This window comes from Pieris rapae, chromosome 23 (assembly GCF_905147795.1).
Source record: "Pieris rapae chromosome 23, ilPieRapa1.1, whole genome shotgun sequence".
Lineage (NCBI taxonomy): Eukaryota > Metazoa > Arthropoda > Insecta > Lepidoptera > Pieridae > Pieris > Pieris rapae.
Window position 1 is genome coordinate 867,033 of NC_059531.1, and position 11,307 is coordinate 878,339.

At 32.0% G+C, this 11,307-nt stretch overlaps 2 protein-coding genes across 4 annotated transcripts in view; both read left to right on the forward strand.

Annotated features, from left to right (window-relative positions):
• The window catches only part of LOC110993447 (serine/threonine-protein phosphatase 2A regulatory subunit B'' subunit beta), a 97,084-nt gene extending 89,626 nt beyond the window's left edge, over positions 1-7,458 (forward strand). For 2 of the 3 annotated variants that reach the window (XM_022259722.2, XM_022259723.2), the window contains exons 8-11: positions 591-717; positions 1,389-1,553; positions 2,265-2,347; positions 3,457-7,458. In XM_022259722.2, coding sequence (XP_022115414.2) covers positions 591-717; positions 1,389-1,553; positions 2,265-2,347; positions 3,457-4,096 — 1,015 coding nt within the window. In that variant the 3' untranslated portion in view covers positions 4,097-7,458. Of the gene's footprint in view, positions 1-590; positions 718-1,388; positions 1,554-2,264; positions 2,348-2,905; positions 2,934-3,456 lie in introns of all 3 variants that reach the window. The other variant, XM_045633531.1, reaches the window with a different exon arrangement.
• Positions 7,459-8,962: 1,504 nt separating this feature from the next.
• On the forward strand, positions 8,963-11,094 carry LOC110993453 (ribonuclease H1). Its single transcript, XM_022259729.2, has 2 exons — positions 8,963-9,962; positions 10,412-11,094. Exons 1-2 carry the CDS (start codon positions 9,119-9,121, stop codon positions 10,600-10,602), a joined length of 1,035 nt encoding a protein of 344 aa, XP_022115421.2. The 5' UTR covers positions 8,963-9,118; the 3' UTR covers positions 10,603-11,094.
• Positions 11,095-11,307: the final 213 nt, after the last annotated feature.

The following is an 11,307-nucleotide window of genomic DNA, read 5'->3' on the forward strand; positions in this document are numbered from 1 at the left end:
AGGACAAATCTTTGTTTTTTTTAACTACTTAAAGATGTCATATGGAACATGGTGTAATAGTTGCAGCTTCTTGAAACGCGTAAAACAAAAACTTGGCGATTAAAAAGAGTGGCGGAGAGTTTATTGTCAGCTCTCTTCCGTCTACGCCCTTGATTTGAAAACTGGCTGGTAAATGTAAAATTAGTAAGATTTCATATATATTTAAGACGTTTATAAGTGTACACTTTGTTAGCTATATGAATAAATGATTTTGAGATACATAATAAAATTGTAGATTAATGTGTTTACAATTCGGACCTACATACTACAATAATAATCAAAATATAGTTTATAATTAATAAATAGAAAATTAAGGGCCTGCTTCACAATGTATGAATAAAGTGCCAAATAGCTATGCAACACATAAATTATTCGAATGATAAAAGTTCCGAATAAGATACTTGGCATTTCATGACAAATAGCGCTATCTGACAGTCGTGAAACGCAAAAATACTGTTTATCCTACAAATAAGTAACAAATAGCTTATTTGGAACTTATCCGGACATTGTGAAATAGGCCCTTAAACTAAATACAATGTGGTAATCCCCAGATGTATGGACCTTGACGGTGATGGCTTCATCTCTATGTATGAGCTGGAGTACTTCTACGAGGAGCAGATGCAGAGGATGGAGGCGATAGGAATCGAAACTCTTCCCTACAATGATTGTTTATGTCAGGTAAAGGAATTATTTATTAGCCATGTCTGTAATTAATAAATAAATAAATAAATAAATTATACTGTAGATGTTTGATCCCATTGACCACAAATTTCTAAATTAAAAATTATTAATTACTGAGGTCGTAGGTTCGATTCCCGGCCGCGCACCAATGGATTTATTTCTATGTGCGTATTTAACCTTCGCTCGAACGGAAACGCATCGTGAAGAAACCGGCTTGTATTAGCCCCAAACAGTCGTAGACGTACGATGGCTGATCACTTACTTGCCTATTAGATTAACAAATGATTATGAAACAAAGAAAGAGCCTGAGCCCTTAGAAATCTGAAGCCCAGACCTAAAGTGGTTGTAGTACCACTGGTTTCTTTTTTTTATTATTAATTACAATGATTGAAAAAAAAAACAGCGTAGGCTTCCTTAACTCTGGAGTTCTTTCGAATCATGGCCCACAATTATTCCAATGGAAATGTCCACATGTGTCAGGCACAAAAGGCTGATCACCTACTTTCCTATTAAGAATCAAATACCAAAATCTTAGACCTACTGATAACTAATCTTAGAGGCCTACTGATTTATACTGATTTAAATTGCAGTATAAAACTTTGTATATGTAACTTTTAAAGCAATAGTTATAACTTTACAGTTTCAAGTAAAAATATGTAACGTTTCAGATGTTGGATATGGTCCATCCAGCTCAGCAGGGCAAGATCACGTTGACCGACTTAAAGAAATGTAAGCTCACTCCGATCTTCTTCGACACATTCTTTAACCTGGAGAAGTACTTGGACCACGAGCAACGGGACCCTTTCGCTACTCAACGGGATTCTGATTCAGAGGTTTGCCATAGTTGTTATTTAAAATTAAAATATTTAATGTACCAATAATAGAGGAATACTTTGATTTATTTTAAAATCTTATATTAAATATTAATAAGGGAAAAGAAAAGCCGTCATTAAAAATTTAATAAAATAAAACTATTATACTACCAAAGGCGTTATCTAGTATATGATTATGAACGTGTAGTACAAAATAGATTCAGATTATAAAACTAACAAGTGCTAAAATTTCACGAATATAAATAATATGAATGTGATTTGATTTTTTTAAGATGCGTAATTTGATAGACATTGACAACAAAGAAATAACGTAACTGTTATGATTAATATTCTGACATTATGATTATAAATTTGACATTTGCATGAAAATTTTTATCTTTGCAAATAAACGATTAACTTTATTATTTTATATATGTATAATCAGTATATAGACTTTTTATTAAGTCATTTTTTAACGGAAAAAAAATTTAAAAACTTGTTAATTATCTATGGACGTATCCGTATCAATTTTGTGTTCGGTTCCACTTAATTAGGTTCAGAACTAACAAATATTTTAAGGTTATAGATTACTTTTTGAATTTTTTTCATTAATTTTTATTATTTAGAAAATTATAAATGCTGTATATTTTATTGTTACGACTACTTATAATTCATTATCCTCATTTATTTGCATGATGCAACAACAAATAATAATAGCAAATTATATTACAGATGTCCGAATGGGATCGCTTCGCAGCTGAAGAGTACGAATTGCTCGTAGCAGAAGAGGGAGGCAGTGATGCCCAGGACCAAATGTATGCATTTTTGAATCTATAATTAGGTCCTTGAGATAAAAACCTTTTTCTGTCTAAAACAGCGATTTTGTTTAATATACTCAATACAAAATACAAAACATGGATTAGGCTAAAATGATCACGTGATAATCGTGATTAAATGGCTTATTTTAATATAATAATGTAGTATTTACTGCACACATATCGCGTTTGCGTACTAATGTATAGTCCGAAATGCCTTACGCCACACGATTATTTCCTAATCGTTAACTATTCGAATTAACGTAACGTTTCTAAGTTAGTTTTTCGTTCACGAACAGAAGTTGGTTTTTATGTCAGGACTCTTTATATATAATTTGACCTTTAGCAATCCTTTCTATATATAATACAATATAAAATAGGTTACTTCAAGATAATTCAAGAAGTTGTAATTTTTTCGAAGATTATATATATTATTAGATTTTATATTTAGCCTAAAATTCCCTATATATTTGTATTTTCGTATATTTTTGGTTGCCCACTTTGTTTATTTATATTTATTTTATGTTCTTCGGACCTATACGACATTTCTTTCATCAGGGAGGGAGATAGAAGTGGCTATGATAGGGTAAGATTGTGTTTATGAAGTGCAGTGTATTGTGACATATTGACGCCTTGAAATGTATGATATCATCCATAAAGGAATGCTTAATAAGACATACACACCCATTCATACCAAGTACATGAAACATCAAGCAATTTTAATAATTCATTCTATTTCCTGTCACATCCTGTATCCATTTAACTTTTATCACAAACTTACAGCTACTTCTGATTGAAAAGCTAATTGTAAAGAAATCAATCGAAATCTCAATCCTAACTCCTTCTCAACGTAATCTGTAATTTAATAATTTAGGTATTCCTATATCGATGATCATTATATGGCTTCCTCAACCTTTTTAAGAATTGCACTGCAATAACTGCAGCACTGAGACTTGCTTGAAATATTGTCTGCCTTACTGATGAAATATCCTTGTATATACCAGTTACGCTTTTGTTTGTAACGGCAGGCATGAAGCACTAACCGATGGACTTGCAGTTTGCATTTAGTCATTAAATAACCAATGTCTAACTAAACCCGTCAATTTCAGCTCGTACGATGAAACTGATGACGACTGTCTGTCGCCGAATATTGACGACGTTCGCACTGAAGTTATAGATGATTCAAGCGTGGAAGACTCGACCCTCAGCGACAGCATCTCCAACCCTCGGGGGAAGGAGGCCGTGCGACCCTCGGGCTACGTCAACCTAAGCACAATTTATGCCCTGGGCGCTCCGGACCGATGGGCCAAGACGAACGTCCCGGAAAGAAAGACAGAAAAACCCATCCCACCAGAAAAACCGGTCAGTTTAATGATGATGAACGGGAAGATGGACAGGTTCAACAACTTAAACAATAGTTTTCTCTACTCCCAAATGTTAAATCCGAGAGCGAAAGACCCGCCTTCTTACACCGCGGCCACCGGTGGCTCGGACAAAGAGGCGAAGAATATCGCGTCCCCGAAGAAATCGCCCACGAGCCCGGTCAACGGAGTCAGCAAGATCTCAGACAACTACGAACGAGCCGTCGCAGAGAGACTGAGTCCTCAACGGGAGATCTGCAGACTGAACCGAAGCGTATTCAGCAAAGTGAACACCGGCATCGTGGCCAGCAAAGTGAAGAAAACCGGTTCGCGGAACGACGAAGAAGACGAAGATTACGCGCGGGACAGTGACGAGTGCTCAATATAGAGTGAACCAAAGACTTGTACGTTAGAGAATTTAGCGTATCCCGAGGTACGTGCCTTGTTCGTTGGATATTAGGACGTAGATTTAGACATAGAACGGTGTGTTTTAACATCGCGTTGTTAGGTCAAGTATTATTCTGTATTCAATTTAGTACGCATACGAATTCATAAACGAACGTAGACAGTGTTAATTTTAGTAGAAAATTGTTTAATTTACGGTCCCTCTTTGTATAAGATAGAAGTCGTTAAACTTCCTTTAAAAGGCTAAAAACAGAGCTTAGTAGCTAAACGATTGCTGCAAAAACTATTTTGTCCAGAAGGTATATGAAGATTAGCAGCAGTATTTTGAAAATGTTTATATTAGATTAATTGGAAACTAATGCAGATCTCTTCCGATGTCGCGCTAACTCATATCAAAGGTGTTGTCATATGTCAACTGTCACTGTGTGTAAACGTTAGCGTGACATTGAAAGACCATCTCAACTTGACTGTTTTGTTAAACTTCTTCTTTCGTCAAGCTCTATCACACAATAGTCAATTGCCAGTGCCAAGTGTTATCTGTCAAATTTAAGTTTGCGTGACTTTGAGAGACACATATCTCTACTTGACTGTCTACGTTAGTATAAGAAAATAAAAATCTCTGCTTTAAAAACGTCGGCCTCCACAATCCGTCTCAAATCATTCATATCACAGCTCCATCCATAGCGGCATAGATTCCCATCAATCGCTTTAAGCATACTAAAATATTAATAAACACGCACAGATGTGACTTAGAATAGCATAGGTAAATATTTTTATATCAATTCCAAAGGACAAATGAAAATCTCGTAGAAAAATTTCTTCAAAATAATGAATAATATTAATTAATCTGAGTTAAATTGGTTAACCAATGATTTACTTTTCAGAATGGTTATCTTAACTTTTAAAGATAGTATAACCATACTTGTTTTACTTACAAGTTTACTGTTTTACCTTAATGATAAATGTAAGCAAAGGGGCTTAAATATGCTAGGCATTTTTTGAAAGGATAATAGGAGAATATTTCAAATGTTTTATTATACACTGGTAATGGGATAAAACTAAAAAAAAATACATAGGGTTATTTAGTTTTTGGAGTCACTTGATACATGGTTTTAATAAAAACGAAACAAGTATGTCGCAAATAAGAACCTCATATTTTAAATTCTTAAAAAATAATATAAATGTAGTTTTAAGAAGCACAGCTTTCCAAAAGTTTATGAAATTCTGAATTCCTTAGCAATCCGGATATAGATCTTATTCAATTTAGTGACTTATATTATCAAACTCAAGCATTTATAATAAAAAAAACTTCTTTTTTTAAATAAAAACAAAATGTGGTTTCGGCTGTATTGTTAAAACTATTTTTAAGATTTTTACACCCACAAATGTTAATGTTACTTTACATACTAGATCGCGCTGTGTGAATTTCAAAATGCATTATACAATGAAACCGAAGCCGTGTGTTATAAACATTTTCAGTGCTTTGAAAGTTGCCCCATATTTAAATCTCTTTAAAATTATAGTTTGTACATTGCTTTGAACATAACAAGCAGCTGTATATATGCTTAAACATCGCTAGTTTTATATTTTTATCTAGTCTACAGGGTGCTTAACTGTTTGATTGAATATTAACCATATATTAATTTGTATTGGGATCAAAAGCAATGAAGGAACGAGTTGCATTTGACTCATTTTATTTAGTTTTATTTGAAGTAACAAGACGTTACTATCTTTTTATTTTTATTTTTTTAGCATGTATAGATATTATTAATTTACAACTGTTACGGCCTTTTTATAAAAGATAGACTAAAGAGTACCGTGATTACCACTCCTTTTACATGGTGTCAAAAAATTAAGGCAAGTTCTAAAATACATTAAATCATAATCGTAATTGACAGATTTTAATTTTAATGTAAAGTACTATTGTCAATGGTCAATGGTATATGTCAAATGACAATAGTAATTGACAATTTGGAATAAGCATATTGTGTTTATGTATATATATATATATATATATATATATATTTCTTATTTACTGCTATGGCCAAAGAAATATATGTATCGAACATTGTCATTAAGTTCTTGTATTAGCATTTTTAGTGAGTTTAGATTTCACTAGCCGATAAAATTGTCACAAGTTTACGTTTAGTCTTGGCAGTATGTCAAATTTTGACAACTTATTTTCATAGATTGCGTGATAGACAAGTTTGCGCGGGATGATAGAATAGTGAATGAACAAAATGATTTTGCCCACACGCAGATATGACGCGCTCTCAGGTTGTAATTATATATTTGTTTTACCTGTAACTTAAAGTTGCAGTGACGATCTTTACCAATTATTAACCAAAAAAACTTTTGTTCACATTTTAACAAATTTTATAAATATGTTGGTTACTGAAGTTGACTTAGAATGTAAGTTGTGTTGTAGTTTGTATGTTTGTTTTTGTACGTTGTGCGAAACTACGCATTTACTAATAAATTTGTGTGTGAATTGTAGTTATGTGGGAAAGTGTTTATAATTGTTACTAGGACAACCTAGGCCTATATTTGGTACTAGGACAACCCTTATCTTCCATTTTAATAACCCCAATTATTTAGTGCCATTATATCACTTTTGTAAAACAAATGTATCTTTAAAATTCTCACTAATTAATGAAGCGTAAGAATCACTTAATATGTATTTTCACAATCCCTTAGCAGAAATACACAAAACCGAAACAACCCAGGCATTTCCAACACTCTCTGTCTATTTTATAGCCTGAATATTTATTCCGTTAAGTCTACATGGAGTTTCAATTACCAAAACAATTCAATTTACATATTTTTTATGCTAAGGGTGAAGGAAATTATTGTATTTTGACTTACAGTTAATACATTCATGTTTATCAAATGTTAGAAATTACAAAATAACTGTTATGTTTGTATTTTGAAAATAAGCAATAATTGAGGATTAAAATTAATTCTAGGAATGGAAATGGGCTTGTTTTTCTTTATTAATTTCCTATTAGTGATAACTGAAGAAATAATGTATATTAATTACCATTTTTTAAAGTATTGTTAACCGATTTGTATGGATTGTCAGTAGTTAAGTCTATGATAATTTATTTAGTGTTGTTTTTCTAGACATAAAGAAATTTATATTCCTATGTCATATTTTAAGTGCAATTTTAGGTCTTGTCAAAAATTTCATTGCAATTACATGTGAATAAATTTGTTTGAATTTTTTGAAAACGCTAGAAGTGATTTAGTATGTTAACATAAATAATAGGCACTATGGAATGACAGAACTTATATTAATATAGTCAAATAAGAATAATAAAACATAACAGTTACAGTAATGAATTATGTAAGGTGTTTTATTTTAGAACTAAGTAAGAACCTTTTAATTGCATAACAAACTATTAGACTTGCTAATGTTAAGAATCACCAGACATTTATTTATTTATTTTGGCCAAAGGGGTCGCGATTCTTCTATCATAGTATTGTCTAGGTACTTGGCACAGATTATAAAAACTATTTAAACTGTTATCACTTAAATAACATTAGCCAACAAGTTGAAATATTGAAAGATACCAAAATGACAATAATAATATGCATTAGTACATACCAGCAATCAATGTTGCCAGAATTATAACAGTTTACTGAATTAAACTTAATTCTCCTTGGATTAGAATAATTACAAATATTTAAAATACTGTATTAAGAACTCAAGGTATTTCTTAAACAAAAAAACAGATAATGAAACCATGGCAAAACAAAAGCTCTGACGTCTATTGAAATCCGAAAACATTGCGTGCAAACAATGCAAGAAGTCAAATCCTAAATCCATTTCAAATATCGTACCAAAAACTGAAATACAGATTTTTCTTTGTAAAATCAGATCGATACAACTGTTCCCTTCCATGCTTGCTATCTATCAATTAAATGGAGACTTCCCATTTATCCTGACTTTTTCACTAGGACTTGATACAAAACCAATTATCGACAGGCGTAACCTGCTATAACGCCAAACCGTTGATAGAGTATAGAACTAGATAAGCTTCAAAAATAACAATAATAACTAAAGAGAGAAGACATTAACGTGAATTACTTCAGTGCGAGCGAAACAGAGTATCAGTTTTTCTGTCTCTATTTGCGTATCGGGTTTTATTTGTTTACCACCGAGCCCTTGGTGGTAAACAAGTTTTCACCGCTTACTGATAAATCTGTGACACCCAAGTCAAACCCATATATAACTTTATCATTATAAGAGGTGTATTTAAAGTGTAAGTCATGGTGAATTGATGCATAATTGGCTGTAAAAGCTATAGTGAACGAAAAGAACCAAACATAACCTTTCATCAGTAAGTAGCTTATTTTGTCACGATAGTAAGTAGTAACTTTGTTCGTGTTTGTGTATTTTGGTCAATAATAAGTAATCTTCCATGAATTAATACTTCGACACAACAAAACTTCGAAAACAAACGACAATTCCAAACATATTTTTCAGTGCAAACCGACTAAATTGCGAATCATGTTACCATCGTCATATAGTTGCCACACTTCGTGTCCTTTGTAAATAGTTGGATTATAATATTCGCTATCTCACACGCTGTACGCTGATGCCTGGTCTATACCATAGTCCGACTACGCGCCAAACGAAATATTATGATAATGGTCATGGCACATAGCGCTGTTTGTCATTCCCGATTTAAGACGTTTATTAATTTCTAAAACATGGAAACAATGAAAAAAATTATATTAATATACAATTACAAACTAAAAATATATCTAATAACTAACCTTAAAATTTAATTATTAAAAAATATTATTAAAAAATGTCAAATAATGATTCTGACATTAACCGAGTTTGGTAAACAACGGTTTCGAATCTTTGTACTTTTAAATATCATTCCCTAAATATTTAAATAAGACAGGGAGGTAGGTAGGAAACTGGGAACTAGGATTACTCTATGATTGCTTTATTCAAGTGTAAATTTTAAACAACAATTTATTGGCTTTTTAAATGCTATGGAGGGTTGTAAATCTTCAACGACATTTTTTACGATGTGAGTTGTGGACTAAAAATAATTTGTATTTTATAAAAATGCCTTTCTACGCTGTTGCCAAAGGCCGGACCTCCGGCATATTTATGGAATGGAGTGATTGTGAAGCACAAGTTAAGGGCTTTCCTGGTGCAAGATATAAAAAGTTCAATACAGTTGTCGAAGCTCAAGACTTCATTACAACGAACAAAGGAGTTAGTGGACCGGTAAAGGATATCCCTCCTAAAAAACCAAAATCTCGTTCATCTCTGCCTAGTAAAAACGATAATAATCTAAAAAGAAATTATTCAACTTCTTCTAAAGCTGACGATACTGTTCCAAGAAAGAAACCGAAAGAAAAAGCGAAATCAGATGGTTTCAGTTCTGATGACGATTATGACTTGAACACAATAGTTATAAAACAGTTAGATGATATAGAGGAAAGACTTAAAGGAGTAACAAATCGTGTTGATAAAATCTTTCAAAAGAATACTAAAAAGGTGGGAAAGAAGACTAAGTTAATTCAACCACAGGACCTTGAATCAGATTTTAAAGTGGATGATGACGGGTTTGTGCAAGTTTATACAGATGGAGCATGTTCATCAAATGGCCGCTCAGGTGCTCGAGCTGGTATCGGTGTGTACTGGGGTGATGGCCATAGTCTAAATTTAAGTGAGCCAGTATCTGGACGAGCTACTAACAACTGTGGTGAAATTCAAGCAGCTACAAAAGCTATTAAACAGGCAATTGATCATGGGGTGGACAAGTTAGCCATTTATACAGACTCCAAGTTTCTTATCAATTCTGTTACAAAATGGATGCCAGGTTTGTTAACTTATAATATAAATAAATATAATTACTATAAAATTTACTATAAGCTTATAATATAAATAAATATTACTATAATAAAACACTAAAATAGAAAACAATAACAGCAATATAATAAATATAATACAATAACACTAACTCTCAGTAAGCGGAGAGAGTTAAACTTAGCTTTATGTATAAGATTACACAAAGCTACAGTAGAGAATGAATTTCTCTAATCAATGTTAAATTACAAGTTATAATTAAGTTAAACAATCCTAAAAATCCTGAAAAAATAATCAAAAAGTTGAAGTTGTTAATTGATAAATTACATATTATTTATTGTATTACATATTATTTTATATTAGAATTTTCAACACTGTAATAAACACATTACAAAGTAATGCGACTAATACTGGCAAAGTACATCTAGGCTTATATTTGACAATTAACAAAAACTTTTTCAGGTTGGAAAAGAAAAGGATGGAAACTACAATCAGGAGAACCTGTGAAGAATGAAATGGACTTTAAGGATCTTGATAGTGTTCAGAATAAGATTAATATTAAGTGGAATTATGTAGAAGCCCATAAAGGTATCCATGGCAACGAGATGGCCGATCAACTTGCTAAAGCTGGTGCCTCTCGCTATGGAATCTAAAAACAAATTAATATTTCCTATGTAGATTTTGTTTAATATTAAACCAATTTTGTAGTGTGAAATGAATATTACTTTTGATTTTTACATAGCCTTTATATTTGTTAAAGTCTAGGTCAACTTATACATATTTCAATTTCTTTAATTTAGTTTGCCTAGAATTTATCTGTTAAGTGGTGCTTTTAAAAAATGAGTATTGCCTCTATTACTATTAATGGCTGTGTTTGGAAAGGTATGGTTTTTTCCATGTCATATCCACTTCCTAAAGATAATAATCATTTGTTGTAGTATTTTCAGATTTCTTCATGTCTTGTAACTTTATTATCAAAACTCTACTACTTTCTGACTTATTTATCTATGTATTGGTTCCATAAAGGCTAGAATTGTTATTTATTTATTTATAATCACATTATTTGATAATTGCCCATTATTAGTTTGAGAATTACGAAATGTTTAAAGCTGTAAGAATGTTTTTAATAAATATTATTTTCTGTATTTACTCTTTATTACCCAATGAGAAATGTTACTCAACTTCTGAACTTCTTCTTGAAGCCTGCAACTCATCCCAGAAATGAGAATCACGGCCTGCGGTCTTTTATTGGACACAAGATGCCGAAAAGTGTCCAGTGGAAAAAAGGAGGGCTAAACTTACATAGGAATTTAAATAAATTTACTGCCAGCATTGGCTTTGGAGCAACCTCCAAAAAA

Excerpts from the sequence above, each read along its gene's own strand:
- LOC110993453 (XM_022259729.2), top strand. The coding sequence starts at position 9,119 with ATGCTATGGAGGGTTGTAAATCTTCAACGACATTTTTTACGATGTGAG. Across the intron at positions 9,963-10,411 it reads TGTTACAAAATGGATGCCAG|GTTGGAAAAGAAAAGGATGG; the intron begins GTTTGTTAACTT and ends AAACTTTTTCAG.